The 24,224-nt window shown below is 34.8% G+C and overlaps 1 protein-coding gene across 1 annotated transcript in view; it reads right to left on the bottom strand.

Moving 5' to 3' along the window:
- Positions 1–6,062: 6,062 nt before the first annotated feature.
- LOC128987000 (ankyrin repeat and SAM domain-containing protein 1A-like) overlaps positions 6,063–24,224 on the bottom strand; it is a 140,059-nt gene continuing 121,897 nt past the window's right edge. Inside the window, exons 13-20 of the mRNA XM_054407642.1 lie at positions 18,409–18,705; positions 17,679–17,821; positions 15,535–15,753; positions 14,663–14,890; positions 13,821–14,078; positions 13,199–13,366; positions 12,396–12,533; positions 6,063–11,704 (exon numbers count right to left, since the gene is read on the bottom strand). Coding sequence (XP_054263617.1) covers positions 11,423–11,704; positions 12,396–12,533; positions 13,199–13,366; positions 13,821–14,078; positions 14,663–14,890; positions 15,535–15,753; positions 17,679–17,821; positions 18,409–18,705 — 1,733 coding nt within the window. The 3' untranslated portion in view covers positions 6,063–11,422. The remainder of the gene's footprint in view (positions 11,705–12,395; positions 12,534–13,198; positions 13,367–13,820; positions 14,079–14,662; positions 14,891–15,534; positions 15,754–17,678; positions 17,822–18,408; positions 18,706–24,224) is intronic.

Genomic DNA, 24,224 nt, shown 5'->3' with positions numbered 1-24,224 from the left:
GTATGTGGTCGCTATGTTACAATAGGGCTCGGTTTGATTAGGAAACCTTTTCCATGGTGATATTTCACGAAGTATCCTCAAGGAATATGAACTAATTTGCTTAAAGTGCTTGACAGACAGACAGACAGACAGATTTGCTTGATTTGATTACGACAGAAATATCCTTAGGAACTTAGAGGTTTTTAAAAAGTTAAACATAAACACAAATGTTAAACGAATATTGAAAAAAAATTAAAAACCCCCAAATTAAAGTAAAATTAAAAAAAATCTAGTATTTTACTCGGATTAAAATTTTATTCAGATTAATTCACATGTCATTTTATAAGCTAGGGTTTTTGATGATTTTTAGACTATATTATATTCATAACCACAACGCCAGCAGAGAGCTCTATAACCGCCACATTGTTGTGTTATCGGGACGGATCTATTTACTTGGTCATTGTTGAGGCTGGGATGAGCCAATGGGAGACGAAGCGTGAAGATGTGGGACAGATGACAACACTACACACCTGGCACGGCGGCCATCTTGTGTCACGTCACATATCAAATAAAATCAATCAAATCAAATAATTTATTATCATGGACATTTACATGCATTGACATTGTCAGTGGAGCAGAACATAAAATTTCAATGTTCATTGTCTAAATAATCAGAACTTGAGTATGAGTCTGTTGTACAAATTCCTTTCAACTACAGGGTTAACAATTACAATATACTATTGTACGCATATCTACTGTTGTAAATAGTTAATAAATACATACTAGTGGCTTGTAGGGGCAATAGCCACTATATTCAGTATATGTAAAATATTCTAATAATTATTTTGTACAAATTATTTGTCTCATGGGTTACCGTACCCTACCTTGAATTATCGTTTAAATTTTTTGTATATTATAATAATGTATAACAGTTATCACATACCTGCATAATTCATTTTTATGTCTGCTCTGTTTAGGATAAAAATTCAAAAGGACTCTTCATGTGGTGGGTTTGTAACATAAATTTTCTAATCATAATACAGCAAAAGAACATTTTCAATAATCTTCACTTTTAATTAAATATATATACATTTTTTTTTTATATAGACAAATTCACTTAGAAAAACACAACACATAGAGATAATGTCATCTTCCAAATTGTAAAATACTAATTCTGTAACAAAATCTCTCTGAAAACAACATTTGTTGTGTAGTATCCATTTTGGTCCATTCCTTGGTCTTTATTTGTTTCTATTTCTATTTTAACGTCATCTGGCCGCTTTACCCGGCTAAAAGCAACATAAAGTTGACCATGGGTAAACACTGTTTTTTTTTTCAAATAAATTCCAACTTTTGGGAAGGTTTGGCCTTGCGCTTTATTTATAGTAATGGTGAAAGATAATCGCAATGGGAATCGAATCCTTTGTAAATTTAAAGGGCATATTAGGATCTGTAGATATTAGTTTTATTTTTGGCATGAAAAATATGTTCCCTTTCCCTACTCCAGTAATTACTACTAATTTTACACTTTTTTCAGACATACCCAACACAACCAATCGTACTCCATTAACTAATCCAGACCCTATTTCTTATGAGCATCACTATTGAACCAACTTTTAAAACTAATTTGTGTAGTGGCATTCCAGATGGTGTAATTGAATTTATAAACTCAATTGGTATGTTCAACCTCTCTGTAGGGTCTTCTGAAACTACTTCATAATTACTGTAGTAGATTTTTAATACTTCTTCATTTAAATTATCACAATGTTCATTTAAAGGACATACAATTATTTGATTGGAGTAGTTTTGAATATTTTCTGGATTTATTGAGTTGCCATAAACAATTGCACAATCAGAGAGAACAAAGTTATCTGGAATGTCAATTGCCGGTGTTGCCCTATTGCTCTCTAAGATTCCATTACCTAATATAAGCGTAGAAGCCAATCACAAAATGCTGTTTCATTTTCATTTGCACGCATGTTTACTTTCAAATGCACTATAGTTACATACAATACATATATTACATACTACCTTTAACACTATTAATACAACTTTTGTAGCCAATAGTCAATGATATTACCATATGCTTTAAATAAATCTAAACCACATGTTTTAAAGTAAACAAATCGGACATGACCTGAATTCCCATGCTATTTAAATGTGATTTATTTTATCCTGTAATAACCTTTTGGTGCATAAGTAAGAAAAATGAGTATTTTTCCCCAAAACTTCATGCCCAGACCTTTAAAATGAGACCCCTCCCAGCATTCTACGGCCTCCAGTTCGCTCACAATTTCATTGTAAAATTTTGGGCTTACGGAATTAGATATATAGATAGTTTATGTCAACAAAATGACAAGATACCAAGTCAAAACATTGACCGCCCATACGCTGCGTTTAAATAGTACTCGTTTATGTGAAAAAGTTTGTATGTTAAATAAGTTAAGTTAAATAAGAAATAAGTTTGACTTGTTGAGTTATTTGTTGTAATAAATTAAAACAAATATAATCAATTAAAAATAACACGAATTTGAAAAGATACACACACTTATACATAATTAATCAATGGTCTGGTAAAAAACTCCAAGACACATAAATATAATTTATAAGAGTACATAGTTGTTAAAATAAGACCACGGAATAAATAGTCAGTGAGTGTCTCGCTCATTATTCTATTGTAAGACTGAAAATACAGTAAATAGGAAAGAAAATTGTTTACAAAATCCTCCAATTGAACAGTACTGACTAAAGTGAACGGCCGATTCAGTTCCGGAAAAAAATTACGTTCTGAAGTTAGTCGTGAAGTAAATGTTATGGTGATTACAGTGGCGAGCGGCACAAGGTAGACAAGTAAACTGTTGCTGTAGTTTCTTATACACTATTGTACATCAACTTATGATACTTAATTATTTGATACAACAAATAATGTCCATAATTTAATTGCAAAACTCCCTCCATATTTGCATATATTTATTTACTAGCTGTAACCCGCGGGCTTTGCTCCGTTTAACTTCTTAATTTTCAAGATTATCTCGTTCGCATGGCTCAATCACGTCCTGGTTGAAGTTTGTTCGCTACGCTCACTCACCTTTAGGTTGGAGCTCGTTCGCTACGCTCACTCACCTTTAGGTTGGAGCTCGTTCGCTACGCTCACTCACCTTTAGGTTGGAGCGCGTTCGCTGCGCTCACTTGCCTTCAGGTTAGCTCGTTCGCTACGTTAACTCGCCTCCAGGTTGAAGTTCGTTCGCTACGCTCACTCACCTTTTGGTTGCAAATTAGCTGTTGTCATAAATGTAAAAGAAATAATAGTGTTGCACCCTGTTGGTAATCCTTGTAACTTTAATGCTATTGAACATCATAGAACAGAACCAACTTGTTTAATTGAAACAGCTGTTAAGATTCAATAATTCCATTTCTCATAAGGTTAACATGGGAAACTCCAGAGCCACTGGGGCGGAGCACGAAAGGATTTTTGAAATAAGAATATGCCTTATGTTAATCGGGAATGTGAGCTATCATCGTGCCAAATTTCAGCCCAATCCGACCAGTATTTTTCGCGTTCACTTGTCACAAACATACATCCATACATCCAAACTTTCTCATTTATAATATTAGTAGGATTTATACCCTTACACATTTCCACAACGCTCTACAACTCGATGAAACATCGACTTTCTAAGGTACAATAGGCGCTTTATAATTGTGAAACTCGGAAAGCCACTCTTAACTAAATAACACACAACTTTCAAAAGTGTCTCTGTCAGTTTACAAAATTGAATATTCCATTGAATCAGTGCTGATTTTCCAGGGTACAGATCTTTGGGACATACTATTTCAATCGATAATCAGATAGTGAAATATATTCCCCTATTCAAAGGTCCATAAGAATTCAGAAGGAAGATTATTGTAGAGAAGGGAATTTAGAATACATCAAATCATGGAAAATCAAACATAAATAATATTTTTTTCAAGAGGTGCAACTTCTCCACGTAACGTATCAAGGGTGGTATTTTAACTTATCAACCCCCCACGTAAAGCCAGGATACAATTTGCCTAAACCGAATATGCGATCAATTTGTAGCATGCGGAGATACGGAGATTAGTGCTACAAGATGGAAGATGCGCTAATCTGTATCTTAATAGAGAGTGAAACGGCGAAGCATGAGCGGCTCGCAATATGCAATCTTGTTACCAAACAATAAGCGGCAAATCCGGTTATTTGGGCTTTATAAGCAATCAGGTTTTTAGTTTCTTGAACGGGAAAGGAAGCTTAGAGCACTTGATCGTCTTATGTATCGAATTTGGGACGGCTTCGAGTTGGAGCAATTATGACTACGGTTTATGATTTAGTGTTCCCAGAATAGCGTAATTATATTGTTGTACCTTGATAATGAATTACAGTAGCTTATAAATAAGTATATTCAACATAGATTTATCAAATCAGCAGAAGACAAATTAAATACTTCACCGTAAAACTTATTGCTTATTGTTTTTACATATCCGACAAGTAAACCACTTAGTAGATAATGCTAATTTATAAAGAGTAACAATTAAATGAGTAGATTAAAACAATAATAACAGCAAGTTCTTTTTATTGTGTGAATACATACATCGCATGGATTTCAATAAACAGCCAGCGACTTGCAAATGAAAATGGGATGCTAAGAGATGCAATGTCATTTAAGCAAATAAAAGTCAAAAATTATCTTTTATATTTAAGGGCAAGCATGTTTCTTGAAAATCCTTTTTCTCAGCTCGTGTGTATCGCAGGGAAAATCTACGCATACTGCTAGAAAGATATTTTCCTGTAGATGCACAGAACCCCTTTATAAATTAAAATAGGGTAAAAAATAAGCACAACAAATTAATAAAAAAAACATTAACATGGGTCTTATGGGTTGCCATGCTGGTGACGAAATGACAACGAAACAAACATAAGCAGAAAATCAAAACAAGTGTTTTATTTACAGCGTGAGGTTAAAATAGACAAGTTTGTACATTACATATTTTTGGTCGAGTTTTCGACCACTAGACGACCTCTACTATACAATAATATACAGCCAACAGAGAAATATATCAACACGACTAAATCCAAGTCGGCAAGTCATAGAATTACTGTTCTTTTGCAGACTGGAGACCAGAAAATATTCCCGGATAAGCCCAAAATGAACGTGGAATCATTTAACCTGCGTTGCAAACGTATTTTTTATGTTTAAAAATCATGGAGTGTAGGAGACTGAGTTGGAAAGAAAACGTATAATCTGACATTAAAACATGAGGTGAATGCTTTATTCCAGTCTTTATCATAAACTTTGAAGGTAGCTTAAAAATCCGTCATGATCAATTAAAACAATCGCAGACCGTGTCCCAAATAATAACAGTTCTAATTTCCTATGATACAACAGAGAACCTCAAATTATAGTAACCCCAATTTAGCACATCACTGTAAAAAAACACATTGCACAAGATTTTAAGTCCAAATACACCCGGGCAAAATCCCAGGCGGTAAATTCAAAAACACAAATTAAACACATTTCATTGAAGGTTTGGCGCAACGACAAATAACGCATGATAATTAAAGGCCCCGCAATTAAAGCATGAATGGAACCGCCGCGCCGTGCGGCACGCCATAATGACCAAACCACTTGAGTTACCAGTTCAATCTGTAGAAGGGTCTAGCCCTGTGATGTTGTTATAGCGCTAAACGTCATTAAACGGGTGAGTGGTAGCGCGTGGCCGTGGGGCTAGCGCTGTAGTAGTGCGCTATAGTATAGTACTGTAGGGTAGTGGTAGTGGTGGCACTACACAGTGCGTGCTGCCACTGTGCTGTGGATTAAGCGCTTTTCAACATTTTGAAAATGGCGTGGGAATGAATGAACTACTTGACCAAGGAGTTTGTGTGTGGTTTTAATCAAAGAATTTAAAAGGAGGTTAAAAATGGAAGCTGTGCTATGGGTGAAAGGGTTGTGGCATTTATTAGAAACCTATATATTTTGCATGTATGATAAATTGATAAATCTTAGTTTATCTTATGTTTATCAAAATCTGCAGGGTTAAATAAGCAAGAACACAAGTTTTGCTCAGCAATTATTTAATAGTCGGTTTCACAGCTCTTGCTGATTCCCCAACAATTAAAACACTTTAAAAATAATTCAACAAAAACAAAATATGTTCAGTAAACGCTTAATATAAACCTTAAGGTCTCTAACTATAGGTTCTCTGAGTTACATACATTAAAGAACATTGTTTAATGATTGTAAATAGATAATGTACGGTAATAAATTGCTATGACTACTGATATATTTGTATATTAGGTTCTTGACTGAGCACTGAAGGATCCTTCATTCTTCTCACTGGTTTTTGAAACCAAACACTCTTTAATTACCTAAATATACATTTCATATAGTTTCTTTAAAAGCACACATGGATTTGAAACTGTAAACCTGGTTCCTAACAGCTTATTTACAATGCTAAATCTCTTATGATACAAAAGGAACTGAAAGCCTTGACAATGTTACACTTATAGAATTGTGCAAGATATAGTATCCATAATCGGTTATTTCTGTGGCTGTGGCTATGTCTGTAGTATTGTTACAGCTTGTGTGGTCATCATGTACAGGTCTTAAGTTGCATTGTTATATTATAAACGTAACAGTTATATTTCATTTTGAAAATTGAATAAAATAATCAATAAGCTACAAAAAAATGTATATAAACCATTATAAAAAAAAATACTTTGAAAAGTAAAAAAATTTAACATTTGACATTTTACCATTTTATTTCTAAACAAATCTAAACTGAACAAAAATGCATAAAATTTGCGTTTTAAAAACAGTTCTAAGTGTTGTAGTTATTTTAAAGCAGAATTGCCACAGAAACAACAGAATTTAGCACACAGAGAAAGATGATACATAAAGGATATGTAACAACAACAATATGGGAAGAGACAGGGAAGCAAGGGGCCATCGAAACATTGGTGTATAGTCCTCAAAATCTGTATAATACAGTCTTGTATACTTTACGTTTACACAATAATCAAGGGGAATTTACAAAACAGTATAAACTTTTGAAAACAGAGTCAAACCTTGTACAAAACATTTACTTGAAATTACGTCAAAATAGCACACACTTGGTATAAATTATTGTACTTTGAAAGTATCGTCATTGTTGTATTACCTTTGTAACAAATTATCAGCCAAAGCTTAAAGTTAAAATGTAAAACCAAAAATAAAACCTTATGATAAGCTCCTTTGGGTATACTTTATGGTAAAACTGTTTTCTAACAGTAAAAGGTAAATTCTAAAATTATTTGATTACAAGAAATCACAACAGCGAGCGACCAAAGCCAGGACGGCAAAAATCATCGATGTTGATAGTTTCATGAAGTCACACAGTTTAACATGGGGAAATTTATAAATGCAAATTTGTAGCTGAATAAAATAAACACAAGTTTAATGACTTCAAGCTTTGAAATAAGCAGATTCAAAGTTGAACTTTATTATGCTTTCCCATATCAATACACCAATCGAGTATGTTTATGTTATACACCTATCGAAATGTTAATTTCTATAAAGTGTTTATTGCTTCAGTGAGTAAATGCTATGTGCTATTTACAGCTACATAATTCTACTAGGTAGAATATTAAACCTATACAATAGCTAAATGTGGATAATTTTTAAAATTTTTGTTTTCCGTCTCTTTTTAATTATCAGTTTGGACCTTAAAAAATTGGGGCGACAAATTAACTTTTAAATGATAGACAATAAAGTATGAATTATTATAGTTAAGGGGCATGATAAAACACAACCAATTCTTATAAGAACAGTAAATTTTTGCTGTACTCTTTATTTGCCCTGTGTTGGTGTTTTTTATTATTCTTAGGAAGGTAATGTGAGGAGCATTCGATAATCCTTGTTTTAATTTAATATTCAGGGCTCAACACATTTACTGACATGTAAAAATAAGTGCATGTATTTTTTTATAATTTTTAATGCAAATTATGAACCAATCATCAAAACATTTAATTTTGAAAAAGAAAAGAATTAAAATTTTAAAAAATAAATAAAATTTACATCCTGTATTTAATTTTAATCACTTTTTTACTGGGAAAATGGTGTCTTTGAACCAGGGGAATTCTTCTACACTTCATTAAACAAACATATTTCAAATTCATATTAATTACGTTTACTCATATAATATAAAAAAAGGTGAAAGACATGGAATACACAAACTGAGAAGAAACTGATTATTAATTTAAAACTATTTAAACTAAATTGTCTCAAATTTCTTATATACACATATTTACAACACAACAAGTTTGATTCAATTTGATTGATCAAATAAACAGATTTGATTCACATTCTTTTTCACTGAAGCAATAAATAAGGGGAAAACTGGGACTTAATTAAACTGGTAATCTAACAGCAAGAACATCAAAGCATTTACATTTTAAACAATAACACTTAGAATCAACAATATATATAATAAATGCATAGCCAAGCAGCAAGTGTAAAGGCAACAAATGTAGTCAATGATATAATACCTGTACAAGTTATTTGCAAATTTAACAACTAGAATAACCACGATCAATATGATTCAGTATCAGCAAAACATTAGAACTAAAAAAGAATACAACAGTTTTAAAAATAAATCGTTATCTAAAAATAAAATCAAACTGTTTAGGAATTATGACTACTATTAAAACAATTCTTACTTAAGGGATTCTCATATTTTTTTAGTGGGATAGTAGATTTTCTACCTTTCTCCCAAAAACCTAAAAACAAAATACAATTTCTTTCACATTTTGATGTGATTTAACATCTTGGAATTTTTTAAGATTGGTGTCTCTCATGCTTGTACTTTTGACCTACCCTATGATATCTGTGAACATATTCCACACGTAACTTATTCGATTTAGCTGACATTTAACATGAATATAGCATGTTGATGATATTGTTTACATCAACCAGCAATTTTTATTTAACATACATCAATTTTACACATATACGAAAAATTACTTTACAAGTAAATACGTATTGAAACATATTTGATTACCGTTAGGGTACCTAAAAAACTTTTTTGGAAATAAATTTTCATTTACATATTTTCACTTTTTTGAACTCATAAACAATACAGTAAAACAAATTGAACAAATTTATCATTTTAGTTACCATTTATAATAGTTTTTTAGTCCATTTTATTAGCATCGTGTATACACAAATAAAAATGCTTCTAGTCTTTTTTATTTACAAATTAAATTTCCACATAAATTCAAACAATTCCACATACACCACACTTAAATGCAAACAAATCTAGCTCAAAAGCAATAAATTCCAGTAAAATTCACATAGCAACCTTTCACAAATCAGAACAATAAATACATCTGAATTAATTATTGCACACATATTCAACTCTAAAATATACAATTTACATTACAAGCTGTATATACAAAATCACAGCATTAAACCATGGAGGGATTAGCAACTAAAATGTGTTGCGAAGCTAGGAATTGATGGTTATGATTTTTTAGTACCCTGCCTAAGGATTGTTAGCATTTAAAAAATTGCAGTAAAATTTTAAGTGCACAAAAACTGTAAAATAACATCATCAGTTTTGAGCACAAAAGGTTTTTTTTTCAAATAAAAACAAGTGGTTAAGTTTGAGTTTCAATACATTAGCTCACTTTGTGGTAGATCCCTTACAATAGGGTCACCCCTAATAGGGGAGGGACAGGGGCTGCCTGAAATTGGCCCTCGGAGAGGGTCCCAACTATGATGCTAGTTAAATACCTGTAGTAGACCAAATAAATCAAGGCTTGTCTATAATGGTGTTTGGATAAATAATATGTTATTTGTACTTGTAATCAACCCTGTAATGCTAAATCACTAAGTTTAATCATTCACTTGATTGGCAGTGAATGGCTTGGTTGGAAAATGATGTAAAGTATATGTATCAATGCTAATTGTTGGATCTTAAAACATTACTGTAGGTTCTTAATTGGTTTTTATTGCGGTGTTCAAATTCAAGGGTAAAACGGTATAGTCTCGAACAAAAATCAAACTATAACCATAGTTTTATAGATCCTTACCACAATAAATATAATACAACTCGAAAAGACCTTTTCATAGCTTCAGTCAATGGTATTGTGATTTCAGTCAACAAATAGGTAATCAAATACAAACTAACTGGATATTTGCACTATCTTTGGGCTATAAGCTAAAATATGACTTAGAAATAACGTAACCGTAGCAGTCTATTTGGTGATGTCGGACACCAAAAATAAAGTTCATTTTGTAAAATTAATCCACTGGACCACCATTCCAAACAAATGTTGACAGTAATAAATATTGAAATTAGTTTTTAACAGGTACGCTATACAGATTAAAACTGTAGCTAACCATCTAAAGATAAACAGTAGTATAAAAACCCTGATATATATAATAAATCTAACTAATATTGTCACGCTATACAAAATAATCTAAAGTGAAGTATAATTATGTTTATGAATTATGAAGAATATACCACTGCTAGTTGATTGTTCAAAAGCAAAACAGTATTGCCAGTTAATATTGCCGAACCTTACACAAGACAAATTATCCATACTGGCCATTTGTATAAGTAAATATTTTCTGTATAGTTTTACTTTTCTGCCAAACCCTTAAATAGTTTTTAACAATTTTATTTTTATTTAGACAACAGATTGTGCACTTAACGGTTAATTGAAGTACTCTTATAGCTCTTAGCTTGCAATTAAATGCAAACAAAATGTAATATATCAAACAAATCAAATCCAAAATACACTCAAAATGTCAAGCATCCCCAAGACACCTTTAACCTAGCCATGGCAAAAACTTTCTTGACAAAAAATTGCAATAGTTTAGTCAACCAAAGAAGTACAGTGGAATCTCGATTAACCATCAATCTTTGTTTTCCGTTACATCCAAAATGCACTATTAACAAGTTTTTTTGTAGGTTTATGCCACACTACAGTTTTTAATAATATGACGTGTTATAAGCATTATGTTCATAAAAAAAAGAAAATTCATGTGTAATTCTTGTTAACACTGTGTTATTTTATACTGAAATCATTCTAATTGTAAATCTAGTCGAGTAGATATACATATACGTAAAATCTGAAAGTCACTGGTTTGATTTCAAGCAAGATTGTTTTTGGACCCAGAAGACATTTTTGTCACTGGGCTATAAATTAGTGATGCTATCTAACAAAAGGGCGTTGTTAGATAGTTACAAGGCCAAGATTTTGACCATTCCCCAACAAAACGTTAAAAATGCCCACAGCATAGAAACACATTTAAAAAGTTGCCCAAACTGTCGTAATTATAAAGAAATTTCTGAGATCCATATTCAGTTAATCGTCATATTCCTGTTACTACAGAGGTTTCACCATAGTTCAACAATTAACCAATGGTGGCCCAGTGGTGGCTTACACGTCGTCGCTCGTCACTATAGGTGCGCGACCTGGTGTGGTGGGGGGCGTCACGCTACCGTTCACTTTGATCTCATTAACCGAGTGACTACGTGAGTGTGAGTTAGTCTGAGGCTGAGTTGTCACAGGCGCTGACAGTGTGGTGGTCGTGATCTGGTTGACACTACGAGACCTGGTGTGACCGTTGCCTCTGGAGTCACGGCAGCCCTCGCGCAACGCCATCTGGTAGGCCACTTCAAACGCTTGACCGAGTGTTAGAATCACCTCAGTCGCTTGATCCTGAAAGAAACACAGAAAATAATGTTCAGTTGAAACAAGAAAACTCATGAAAAATTGAAATAACGATGATCGAAATAAGAAGGCAGTTTTAGTTTAAAGAGACCTACAACAGACGTTCTTTCACTTTATTTGCACTCTGTCATGCTAAATTCTACAATCGTATAGCAGAATCTATTTATTGAAATAATCACCAGTTTTTTTTCTGAACTTTATCTTCACAGGCTCAAGCCAAGCTGGACCAACTACCCATTATGTAGCATACCTACTTAATTTCTACAGATAGATTTTTTAAAATTAAGATTTTTGTTAATCTAAGTTTTGATATAGCGCGTGAGGAAAAGGAGATTTACTGTAGTATCATGAAAGATTATTTGTTAGGATATCAAGTAGCAAGCTTAACCCTGTTATCCTATCTAAAATCCATAAAACCATTTAGGCCCATTGGCAAAAAGTCGTCTACTTCCTACTCTGTCTAAAGCATTTTTGGTACTTTGGTTTTATACGGACCACACCTAAATTAAGTAACTGTTAGGTTAGTTTAAGTTAAGTTAGGAGGATAGGTTAGGTTAGATTATCTTATGCTAACCTAACCTAACCTAACTTAGGTGTGGTGACCAAACTCAACATAGCTGGAATGGTCGGTATAATACCAAAGAACTACATTTTCACTATGGTATGATGCAACACGTACCATGGAGTTGACACAGAAGACGTGGCAGAAATGTGACTTGCTGGAGTGATCCTTGGTGATGTAGGCAAAGTGTGTGAGGTCTTCAGCGTCCTGACAGGCGCAGTGGATGTTACGGATGTCATGTTCACAGATCACCTCCTGCACAAAGCATAAACAATCAGCAACTTGACAAACTGCTTGTTTAAATATCTGTTATATTGAAGAAACACATTTTGTTGTGACTAGGATACTGCTAAATAAGTAGTTGCAAGAGAGTAGGAGAAATTGTAGATAAAATGTATATTAAATTTAAACGTTTAATGGCAATAGGCTCTTCTTATTCTTATTCCCTTACACTATCTTCTATCCTTATCCACATAACTTTTTCCATCCCTTATCATTTAGAGGTTAACAGGTGTTTAAAAAAACTACAATCCTCTGATAATTCTTAAACAAGATAAAATTATAATAGCCAGGACAGTCTTAGTTATTAAAAAAAAAAATACCTAGGGCCTAAATATTATTAGAATGCAATTATTTATAATATTAATGCTGCTAATGCACGGTAACGTTTACTATTTCACTTATTCCCTTCAAACCAACAAAATCATTCGGTGTACTTTTACAAAAAAGTATGAAAATATAATTCATTAAAGAAAAAAATGGCCTAATCACAGACATTTATTGGAAGGCATTTTAGGTCAAAGTTACGTTTAGTTCCAAGCAGCTTTAAATTATATGACTAAAAACTTTTATCATTGCTTCAAATGATGAAAAAAAAATAGTTGCTTAACTTTTACCGCTTCTACCAAAGACAGTCTCACCTGGTTGCTGGGGTTGAGAAACTTGACTCCTCTGAATGAAATAGCCAAGATGATCTCTGGGATGACCTTCTCTTTGTCATCACTTGATGACGACTTCTTCAGCTTTTGAATACTCTTCTTTGTAGACTCGGTTCCCCTCAGTTCTTTCACAAGGGTTGAACCCAAATACTGAAAATAACGTTCAAGTGTTGTAGGTTTTCTGAAGTAAAATGACAAAATACTAATTTCAATCCTGGCATAATATTATGATATTTCAGAATGATTATGTAAAGACAATGGCAGAAGAGAGCAAAATACTTATGAACTACATACTTTCTCAATAGCCTATATAAGACTTTGAGCCTATTCCTTACAATGAGGATGGATCAAGTAAGGTTAGGTTAGGTTAGGTATGAGGTAGGATCATTGCACAGAATACTTAAATTTGTTGTTCAATAAATATTAAACAAATATCTTTAAGATTTTAAAGTTAAAATTATTGAATGCCATTATTGTAAGCTCTCTAAAAATTGAAACAGAGGAGCAATTTGTTATAAAGATTGGTTCCCAGAGTTTAGTTCCTTGTCCTCCTCTTCCCTTCGAACTCTGTGCATCTTTCATGACAACTACAGCAGCAAGTTACCTTGGCCAGGTAGGTGACATGTCCGGTGACCAGTGAGTGTGGCTGATGTCGCCATTGTGTAGTGAGTGTAGCGGGGACCCCCACCAGTAGCTGACTAGGCTCTCGTATCTCCAGGTCTCCTCCGCCCAGTGGAGGAGGCGGGGGCGCTGGGCGGCTCTTCTTGTGACTATGCCGTAATGTCCCTGTGGATCCGGGGGTGCTCTGGTTGGAGGGCAACTTTGTCTTGATCTCCTCCTTCAGTTGGTGAATGTTGTTCTTCTGTAACAATCAAAGAATTATATGATGGTCCAAGAATGAGACATTTTTTGTTGGTAAACACTATAAGAGACCATTGAACGATTTGGGTAAGTAGTCCAAACCCCTTAAATCTTTGTGCACATTCAAGGATCAAACTTTTAACTTTGCACTTAAGTTTGAGACTCTAACTACTAGGTCAGCAACACCACAAATAAACCGTAATCGTAATATCAGAGTTTATTTTTAAAAAATTTACTTAAACCTAGTTTCAGCGATTCAAAACATGTACATAAAAAGTTGTTTACTTTAGATTATTTAACTTATTTTGGAGACAAACATCTACACCAAAAGTATGTTAAAACTACAAACTTGTTGGGTCAATCAACTGTGTTAAAGACAGAGACTTTTATAGCTAAATGTTGACATTTCAGCCTCTTTGCAAACAGGCATCCTCAGAGAAGTTCACCCGAACAGGTGTCAACCAGTATTGTACCCAGAAGACCAAGTTTATAGTGTACGTTACATATACAAAATCAAATAATGTTAGTTAAATAGACAAAGATGGTTAATTGTGTACAACCACTCTAGACACTACAGCTACCCACCAGGTTGGAGAGGTCCTGGTTGATGGAGTCCATGGATGGCGGCTGACGTGATGAGGCAGGTAGAGACGCCAGGATGCGCCTGCGGTGACCAGGCTTGCTGATCTCCAGCACAGCCGTCAACTCCACCTCCCAGATGCGCCTGACTCGCTCCATGTCTGTATACAGGTGCCTAGAGAATGTGTCGGCGTACTGCGGCAGGTGTAGGCGAGACAACCAGTCTTCTACTGTCTGCGAACCAACAATAACATGGTAAATACAGGCAGCAACATTTGAGTCCAGAAATTACTAGTTCCTTTGTAAAGATTACTGAAAGATAAAGTTGAAAAGTTTATGAAATCAATTTTTAATTATGTCTCTTCCATTGTTATAGCCTCTCTCAAAGTTGAGGCAAGTTACCTATCCAAAGGGATAGAACAGGACAATGATTTGCCCAGTCAAGTAAATCCCAATAGTCACAACTTACTGAAAACACCAGTTAAACGTGAAAATGGATGAATAGTTTAAAATTATAATTAATTAGTTGTCTGAGAAAAAAGAAAGATATACTCTGAGTCTGAGTTGTTAGTCTATAAAACTCAACCGATTAAATGAGTTTGTCCCTCTTTAATTTGTGAGTTCTGCAAGTGTTGTTTTTCTTTTCTATATAATGAGTGTTGCAGGAAAAAACTAATTACGCATTGTTACAATTTACTCTTTGTCTTAGTCTGTTGACGTTTTCCATACATGTATCATGTTCACAGAAAAAAATCAAGCATTTCAATTCCCTTAACCTGTTTAGCAACAAAATTAACAATATGCAAAACTAAATTTTTAACTCAACAATCTAAGTGCCTGTTTGCAACAATCTATTACCTAGGCTGCAAATAACATACCTGTGCTGGTTCAGATTGAGAGTCAGTTTTGTCCCCGCTGTTGCCCCCGTTGCTCTCCTCGTTGTTGTTGTTGTTAGGTGGGGGCGCAGGTGATGGGGATGGTCTGTACGCAGACACAACCTTCGCTGCCAGACTGCGCGCAGCCTCCAGAATCTGGCCTCTCTCCTTCTCATTACTGACTCCCATATCTACCAGGTCTGAGTCTTCCAACACACCGTTCTGCAACAGCAATAAATTTCTTTATTTATGTATTACAAGTACGGCAAACACCATTTTACAATAGATCAAAGCTACATCTACATGTAAACTACAACCAAATCTAGGCTACGACAGAATATGTGGGATACAAAAACATGTAGGCAATGACAAAGTGTAGGCTACAACAAAATGTAGCCTGCGAGATAGTGTAGGGTACAAAAATGTTTAGGCTACAAATACGTGTAGGCTATGAAATAATGTAGGCTACAAATAAAATGTAGGCTAAGTCGTCGTGTAGGAAAAGTGTGTATGACAAAGTGTAGATAAAAAGAAAATTTAGGATTCCAAAATGTTTAGGCAAAAAAAACTTGGAAAAACAAAGAGTAGGCTAAAAAAAAAACATTTAGGCTACAACAAAGAGGAGGCTACAAAAACGTTAGGCTACAGGTGTTAGGATGAGTAGTATTCAGAGAGGACATTCTAAAAGCGCCCACCAACTAACTAATTGCATTTTTCACAGAGTGGGGATGAAAAGCAATTACGCTGGTACGAATGATAGATTGTATTAAATAGATAAAATTCCATTAATCTCTGATTGGGCCTAAGGGAGGTGATGAGAGCAAAGCGCCTGGTCAAAATTGATCGAGGTTCTAATATAATTTATATAATACCGTAGCCGTCTTGAAACGTTCGAAGTACTACATAAGGGCAGATATTGAAAAGTGTTAGAAGATGTAGAATTGTGGTCTTCTGGTGATGACCGTGTCAAAATCGAGTCCCAAGCATACACCTGTGTTTCAGCCTCGATGTAGTGCCATCCTCAGGACGACATGACTTCACACAGATTATAAATCATGTGACTTGATTTGTTCCTCACAAATAACTTGATTAGTTAACTGTGCAGAAAAGTCTAATCCAAAGTCCGTAATTAAGTAATTTTACGATAAGTGATGGTGAAAGTCTATCCAAAGAAGATGTAGGCCTACTTTAGTATATTTGTATAGTGATTATTGGCACAAAATAAAAACTGTAAAAAAATAGCCTCTCAATGTCACTGAAATGACAACTTTCAAAACACAAATCAGTTAAAAATAGAAAATCATTCATATCCTATTTGACACTTTTAACACTACAACAAATGTTACAAAAATGTACCTCATAATTTACCACAAAAAAGACAACAACAATTTCTTACTTTCAAGTTGTAATTTTATTAATTGACATTCCTATAGTCAATAGGTAATACCAAACTAAGCCAATTAAGTGGGACTCTAAGACAATGGGGAGCAGTAGACAATGCCCAGACAACACTGGGCACCTGGCACACAGTGGCTGAGACTGAGCATTGTCTAGACACTGACTGCTGCAGCCCAGACAATACTGTCCCATTGTGTCACACAGATCATACAATATGTGGCATTCTGTTTGATTAGAAACATACAACAATTAGATAATCTTTGTTCTTAGAATACAATAGAATTAGTAATAACATCAAAATGAATAAGTGATGATACTAAATCTGTCAATATATGCTCAGTTATCAAAATGTAATAACCTGATTAACACTGTTTAGTTTTAAACTCATATATGATGATGAAACTCAATTGATAACTCACTTGGCAGTAAGACAGATCAGTGTTGTTACAAAGGGTCATACAATAAACTCAGAGTCAGAAGTTAACTGGGCGGATAAGTAAATCTGGGTTAGCCATTCCAGTCAAACCTCCACCGCGTTAATTTGGAAAAGTTGCTAAAATTTTTTGTTTCTGCACTTTTTAAGATGTAGGATCAAATATATTTTTACTTGCTATTAAATTTACTTCAACAAAATGGCCATGGTTAAACTATATCCAAATAATCTACAATACAAGATTAAAATACGGAAATAATTTTACATTCAACTTATACATTATTAAATAAGTATATAACACATGAGAACTACTTACAATAAAGTCGAGATCGTCGTAACCGTAGTTAGTAAAGAGAGACTCGTAGTCGGCCAGTCCCATCCCAGCCAACCACTGAGCCACAGTAGACGTTGTGCTGACTATGGAGGCCCCACTGTCTGATCTGTTTAGGCCAGAAACACCTGTAACAATCATACAGGGTTGTAACCAACACTGGGTGATAGGAAAAGAAATTGGTTCACTTCAAAAAGAAGATGTCATACTGTTTTAATAGGTTAAAAAAAAATTAATAGGGCTTAATTGTAAATATCTCATCATTAGGACAGTGACAAACTTGACTGAGCGAAGGATCATCATACTGCATCATTATCTATGATAATTAACTAAAAAGAAAAATACTGCACTATTTCCTGTAGAAAAACCAGTGGAGGAATGGTTGTCCAACACTTGAAAAACAGGTAAACCTTAGATATTGGTACCAAGCTGCATGCACTACATGAATCAATACAATTTTAAGGAATGTTTGTGTTATATCAAGATAGGGTCCATACTAAACCCAATCTAATCTAATCCCTAGGACATCAATAATGCTTAAGGCTCTGGGTAGCTTCTCTTCTTTTCAAGTATTGAAAATCCAGTCCCATGCAAATGCTGGACAACCAGTCCCACCCTGAACATTCATTAGTGCTGCAACTATCAAATCTCGGCAAAAAAAAATCTCAGGTAAAATTCAGTCCGTCTCCCGTTGGATAACCAACAATTCACCAACCTAGTCTAGCCTGGAACTCCTTCTCCAACTCCGTGACAAACACCGACTCTCTGACGAGGCCGGTGCCGAAGCTGGCCATGATCTCGGATATCTTGGCCCACTCCTCCTGCTCGTCGAAGGGGCTGAGCACGCCGCAGCCGGGGCCCGAGGACGGGTCTTCGGGAGGTCGCTGCTTCATGTCTGAGGCTGCTGACCCCTGACCTTGGTCATACACGGCCCTCAGGCGACGCAGAGTCTTGGGTCTCTCAGCTCTGGCAGAGCCTACACCATCAGTGGTAGTGGAGCCCTTCAGTAAACCTGCACACAACAACGGTAGGTGGTCAGTTAAAACATAGGAAATAATTTTGACTAGGTAATCTATGTCAGAGAGCAGCTGAAAAAGATCAACCAATTTAGATTGATTCTTCTAATTAATCAACACAAGTCAATACATCAAATTTGACATCAAATCATATACCAGAGCTATCTGAAATAAGTAATACAATTAATAAAATGTAACACTTGACTTGTGTCATCAACTTCATCATCTGGAGGATCAAACAACAATGAAGTAGACTACAATGGAAAACAATGCATACTTTCAATATCACTGATTACTTTTTGCTTTAGGCAGCAAAAGGTACACTTAGAGACCCGCAAGCAAGGAAGGAAAATGGCCATATCGCTGCAGTATGATTTTGGTGTTAAGTTTAAGAATGTTTAAAACAAATACTATCCGCAAAGTACAAGTAATTAAAACAAATTTTCTCAAATAAATTATGAGTACTTTTAAGCTACAGTATAAAGATTGTTGCCACACGAATATTGAATTGGAAGTTAGTAAATTATTATTCTAAAATTTTATAAAACGCAAAAAAAATATTTTATAAAGTGTGTTGGTTACATAATGTATAAAGCTAAAACCTCTATACTCCTAGCAATTATAAACAACCTATTAAATGATTCCATTCGAATAAATTAATTGGACACATGTTTAGAACTAGAAAAACACAAAGCAAAATCGACAAAGTACATTCAAGCTAAGCTGGCATTGGTTGACTGACAATTAATTACTTTGCTTTGGCTGCTAATTATCATTAAGGATATTAGGTGTCAAACATTAGCTAATGTCACTACACGGCAAGAGTTTTTTTTTGTGGACTACTAATTGATAGCCTAAAACAAATTCAAGAACAGAGAGGATATCGTCTACGAACGTCAGCTAAAATTAGGGCGAACAAAATACAATGTTCCTAATATACAATATAGAGTATTTGTACTAACAACAATATTTGTGATGAATATTACAAAACATTGTACAGTTTGAAGTCAACACTGTGGCAAACATCTACCTAGGAAGACGAGGAATTATTGTGCTGGAGAACAATGTCCTTGCTAGACGACCTTTCTACAAATTGGTAGGGAAATAATACGAATCGTCTGGATTAGGGAAATTTATCTCACCGATCCCGACGTGATTTGTAATTTCTGTCTGAGCAACGTGAAATATCCTCCATTCCTCACAACACATCACGATATGTTCTACAACAACAAATCATGCATAAGAGACGATTCGTGTAGAATTCTAAATTAATAGGAAACATAGGCCTATATACGCCGAACGCCTCAAATAATATCTCGGTTATTTTAACACTTTTCAGTTTAAACTGCTTTTCTGGATAACCACGAAAGTACATTCAACCAAATTCATGAAAATAACATGAATAGCCAAGATTTTTATTTTTTGTTATTTAAAAATATTTTAAGATAAATTATTTGAGAAAAATAATGTACAATGCCGGGCTGAATATGTAAAGCCTTTTCTTAAACCTCACACCTTTCCTTGAGATAATAAAAGAGCATGTTTTATACATTTCTCAAAGAAAAACATTAGTATTTACTTAGTTGGTAACACTGTTCAGAAGGAGTCACAGTACAGTGCGTCGCGTCGGTCAGTTCACAGAACAGTCAGCTGTTGTTATCATTATTATCAGCAACACTTGTTATACAACACAGAAGCCTGACCGGTGTTATCTTGACAGTGTGATAACAGAACAATGGGAGGGAAACTGTCGGCGAAACATAAGTTCGCAATTCACGTATGGTTCTTAGGTTTAGAGAGTAGGTAACACGAGCATGTAGTGGAAAGACCTATTATAGTCTGTATGATTGAACCTATCTCCTGACCCGCCATTTACCTGGGACTAGCCCGGGCCAGTGCCCAGGTAGATTTGACCAACATACACATTAACGATCTTCCATGCTTCTCCTTAATCTGAGATGGCATCTCCCAAACTATCTAACCATTCAATAGCAGGCTATTATGCACTACCAAAGAACTATTTACATACCTTGTGAATTTATTTACTAAAAAACCCGCCTAGGGACAATGGAAAGAAATCATAACCCTTTATTCGGTATTATATTATTTCTGTAGCATATTTTTATGACTTATCTTTGTACCTAACAAGAAAAAATTACCAACAAGTATTAAATTAAATTTAACAAAAAAGCAACTCAATATTAATATTCATTGAGGAAATATTCGAACACATCAAAACATATTGCAAGCTAGAGAATAAAAATGAAACCAATTATCTTTATGTAAAAAAAACAGTATTGATATAAAACAAATAAAGAGGGGTAAAGGTTTTGCCAAATGTCACTCACAAGCAGACGTGGTTTTATACATTTTTTTGGGTATGGACACGCTTTTTTTGTAATCAACTAAATAAACCGGTTGAAAAATTCAGCTGCATGCCAACATATATGAATGAAGGAGCAAAATGATCTTTCTATATACACATTGAATAAAAAAACTGGAATTGTTGTAATAAATAGTGGCACAATATTAATTTGTAGGAACGGCATTTTACCGCCAGGACTAGCGCCAAGTGGTGATGAAATATCAGGGATGCCCTATAAAGGTCATATAAAGGTCGTCTCTACCACCCTTCAGGGCCCTACATGATGTTTGGTACAACTATATACATTGTTTACGTACTGGTAATTGTTCAACCAAACCAATCGTTTTATAAAAAGCGAACGAGGTTGAATAATAATCCATTTGTTTTAAATAAACATAAAAATAACCGTTCAAGTTCATTGAACCATTATTAAATAACCAATAATAATATTTGGTTACAAAATGGCGGTATTTTAAATTGTATCACTAATTTTAAAATATTTAAATATTTTTAATTTTTTTAAATTTAATTTTAGTTTTTAAAATGGCTGATTTTGTGAAATAATGTCAAGTACACATTTGTTTAACATTAAACTATCCATAAAACCACTTCTAGTTGAAATGATTCAATAGTAAATAGCTGAGAAATCACGATGTTTAGTTGTAAAAGCCAGGCAAAATAAGGCCAAGCAGGTGCGCCTTCTTTTGTACCTAAAAACGTGATTTTTACGCTATTTATTCAAACTTTAATAATTAATATACATTTTTTATGGTTTATTACAGTTTAGCACTTTCTTAAAGAGCATACCAAATTTCGTGAGGATAACTCAAATAGTTTTTGGATATAAATTAAAAATTAAAAAAAAGGTTTGAGGATATCTCGGTAACGAGGTGTTTTTGGAAAAAGTTTTATTTAGTTAAATGGGAACAGGTTAAATGGGTATTTAACCTGTTCCCAAAATGTGTGTACTTTCATATGGGACACGCTGTATATACCAGTTACCAGTACCACAGTACGACGTAACAGTACTCCCAAGTAAACAAGAGTCATATGTCGAGTGACACTAGAAGCAGCAGCAGCCCCCCAACTGTCACTGGCACCACAGCCATGACCATGTAAGGATATTTATGTAACCAAACACTCTACTCCGCACCGATCACCGAATTATATTTCCTGCTCCAATGCAAATGTCACAAGACTCATTTCTCGATGGAATCTAGGTCAACTGTCAACTTTTGAGCTATAAATTAACAGAAATAAAAATGTAACATCTTCGGTCAAGACTTTAGTTTACTGTCATAGCCTACCTCGCAGATGTCTCGTAATTTTGGGTTGTCAGTGTTTCTATATAGTTTGTGAGGGCGTTCAACCACAGATTAAACATTTACACATCTTCATTGTGTGATACAGCTTAAAGTATATCTATCAAACGAAAACTACCTTAGATCAACAAAAGCAACGCACTAGACCACCCACCGACGGCGGACCGCAAAGCCCAACATAGTGGTATTTTGGCTCATACATGTTTACAAGAGATGCTTTGACCTGTGTAGTGTCACTATATTCAAAATTGATGGTTGAATGACGACAACCAAAAAGTCATGGTGAACACAATCGAGTCTATTTAATCTTCGATCTCATTGTTTACTTAAGTTGATAGTAATCATTTCTTACCTTTATGACAAAAACTCGGATTGACTGACTTATTTATCACAAGTCTGGTCATAGCTATACCGCATTCCTTTTCGGAACCAGGAAACCACCAGCGCCTTGCCCACCGCGTTGAAGCATTGATAGTCAATGGTAAAACGGTACGTATCGCGCTGATCTCAAAATGTAAGAAAACCCTAGCTTTTAACGATGGACCTATACTAACCAAAATTGGGCATAACTCGTTTAACACCCTTACCCAATAACCCCCCCTTCCTACCCCGAAAAATCAAGTAAATAAATCCGGCATGCTAAATTCACTTTGTTTATGACAAGACAAAACACTAGGGCTTGACGAAACAAAGTTATCGTGATATAAAATTCGTTCTACAGGCGACGCCATCAAACTATATATAGTTCGATATGGGAAGCTTTAATTTCGTTGCTTTGTTGCTAAGTTTCTTCACGATCGAATAATTGGTTCCAAATACCTAGGAAGTTGAACCGACTAATTTAGAGAAAAATGGTGTGGTTCAATGGTAATGGTGTGGTTTAATCGTATGGTTAAAATACGAGTAATTTTGTGTATAGGTTATATAGGAGCGTTAGTTTACAATAGTAAAAGACTTATTACACACCATAACAAAACAAAACAATGGAAACAGAACAATCTGCTGTAGGCAAACTTTCTCCCAAGTCGTGAAATCTCCGCCTGTAATCGTCCGAGTCGTCAGTGTCCGGTAATGTCTATAATCTGCGGCGACCAGAGAACGCACGAGTCTTCATGACTACAATACCAGCCAGGTACAGTATACTGCAGAGACAATGCCCATCATACCACATGGGCTCACGTAGGAATGTCAAGGAGCCACCACATCATAAACTATTTGGCAACGATTGGCTGTTGAATGACTAAAGAGGAATAGTAGGTGATCAGAGAAGCCTGAGTCTTCATGACTACAATACCAGCCAGGTACAGTATACTGCAGAGACAATGCCCATCATACCACATGGGCTCACGTAGGAATGTCAAGGAGCCACCACATCATAAACTATTTAGCGACGATTGGCTATTGAATGACTAAAGAGGAATAGTAGGTGATCAGAGAAGCCTGAGTCTTCATGACTACAATACCAGCGAGGTACAGTATACTGCAGAGACAATACCCATCATACCACATGGGCTCACGTAGGAATGTCAAGGAGCCAACACATCCTAAACTATTTGGCGACGATTGGCTGTTGGATGACTAAAGAGGAATAGTAGGCGATCAGAGAAGCCTGAGTCTTCATGACTACAATACCAGCGAGGTACAGTATACTGCAGAGACAATACCCATCATACCACATGGGCTCACGTAGGAATGTCAAGGAGCCAACACATCCTAAACTATTTGGCGACGATTGGCTGTTGAATGACTAAAGAGGAATAGTAGGCGATCAGAGAAGCCTGAGTCTTCATGACTAAAATACCAGCGAGGTACAGTATACTGCAGAGAC

This window comes from Macrosteles quadrilineatus, unplaced genomic scaffold, assembly GCF_028750875.1.
Source record: "Macrosteles quadrilineatus isolate MER2022 unplaced genomic scaffold, UCM_ALF_1.0 Scaffold_2__2_contigs__length_208266976, whole genome shotgun sequence".
In the NCBI taxonomy this organism is placed as follows: domain Eukaryota; kingdom Metazoa; phylum Arthropoda; class Insecta; order Hemiptera; family Cicadellidae; genus Macrosteles; species Macrosteles quadrilineatus.
Note: the sequence above shows the minus strand (reverse complement) of the source record. Positions and strands in the feature narration are given on the sequence as shown.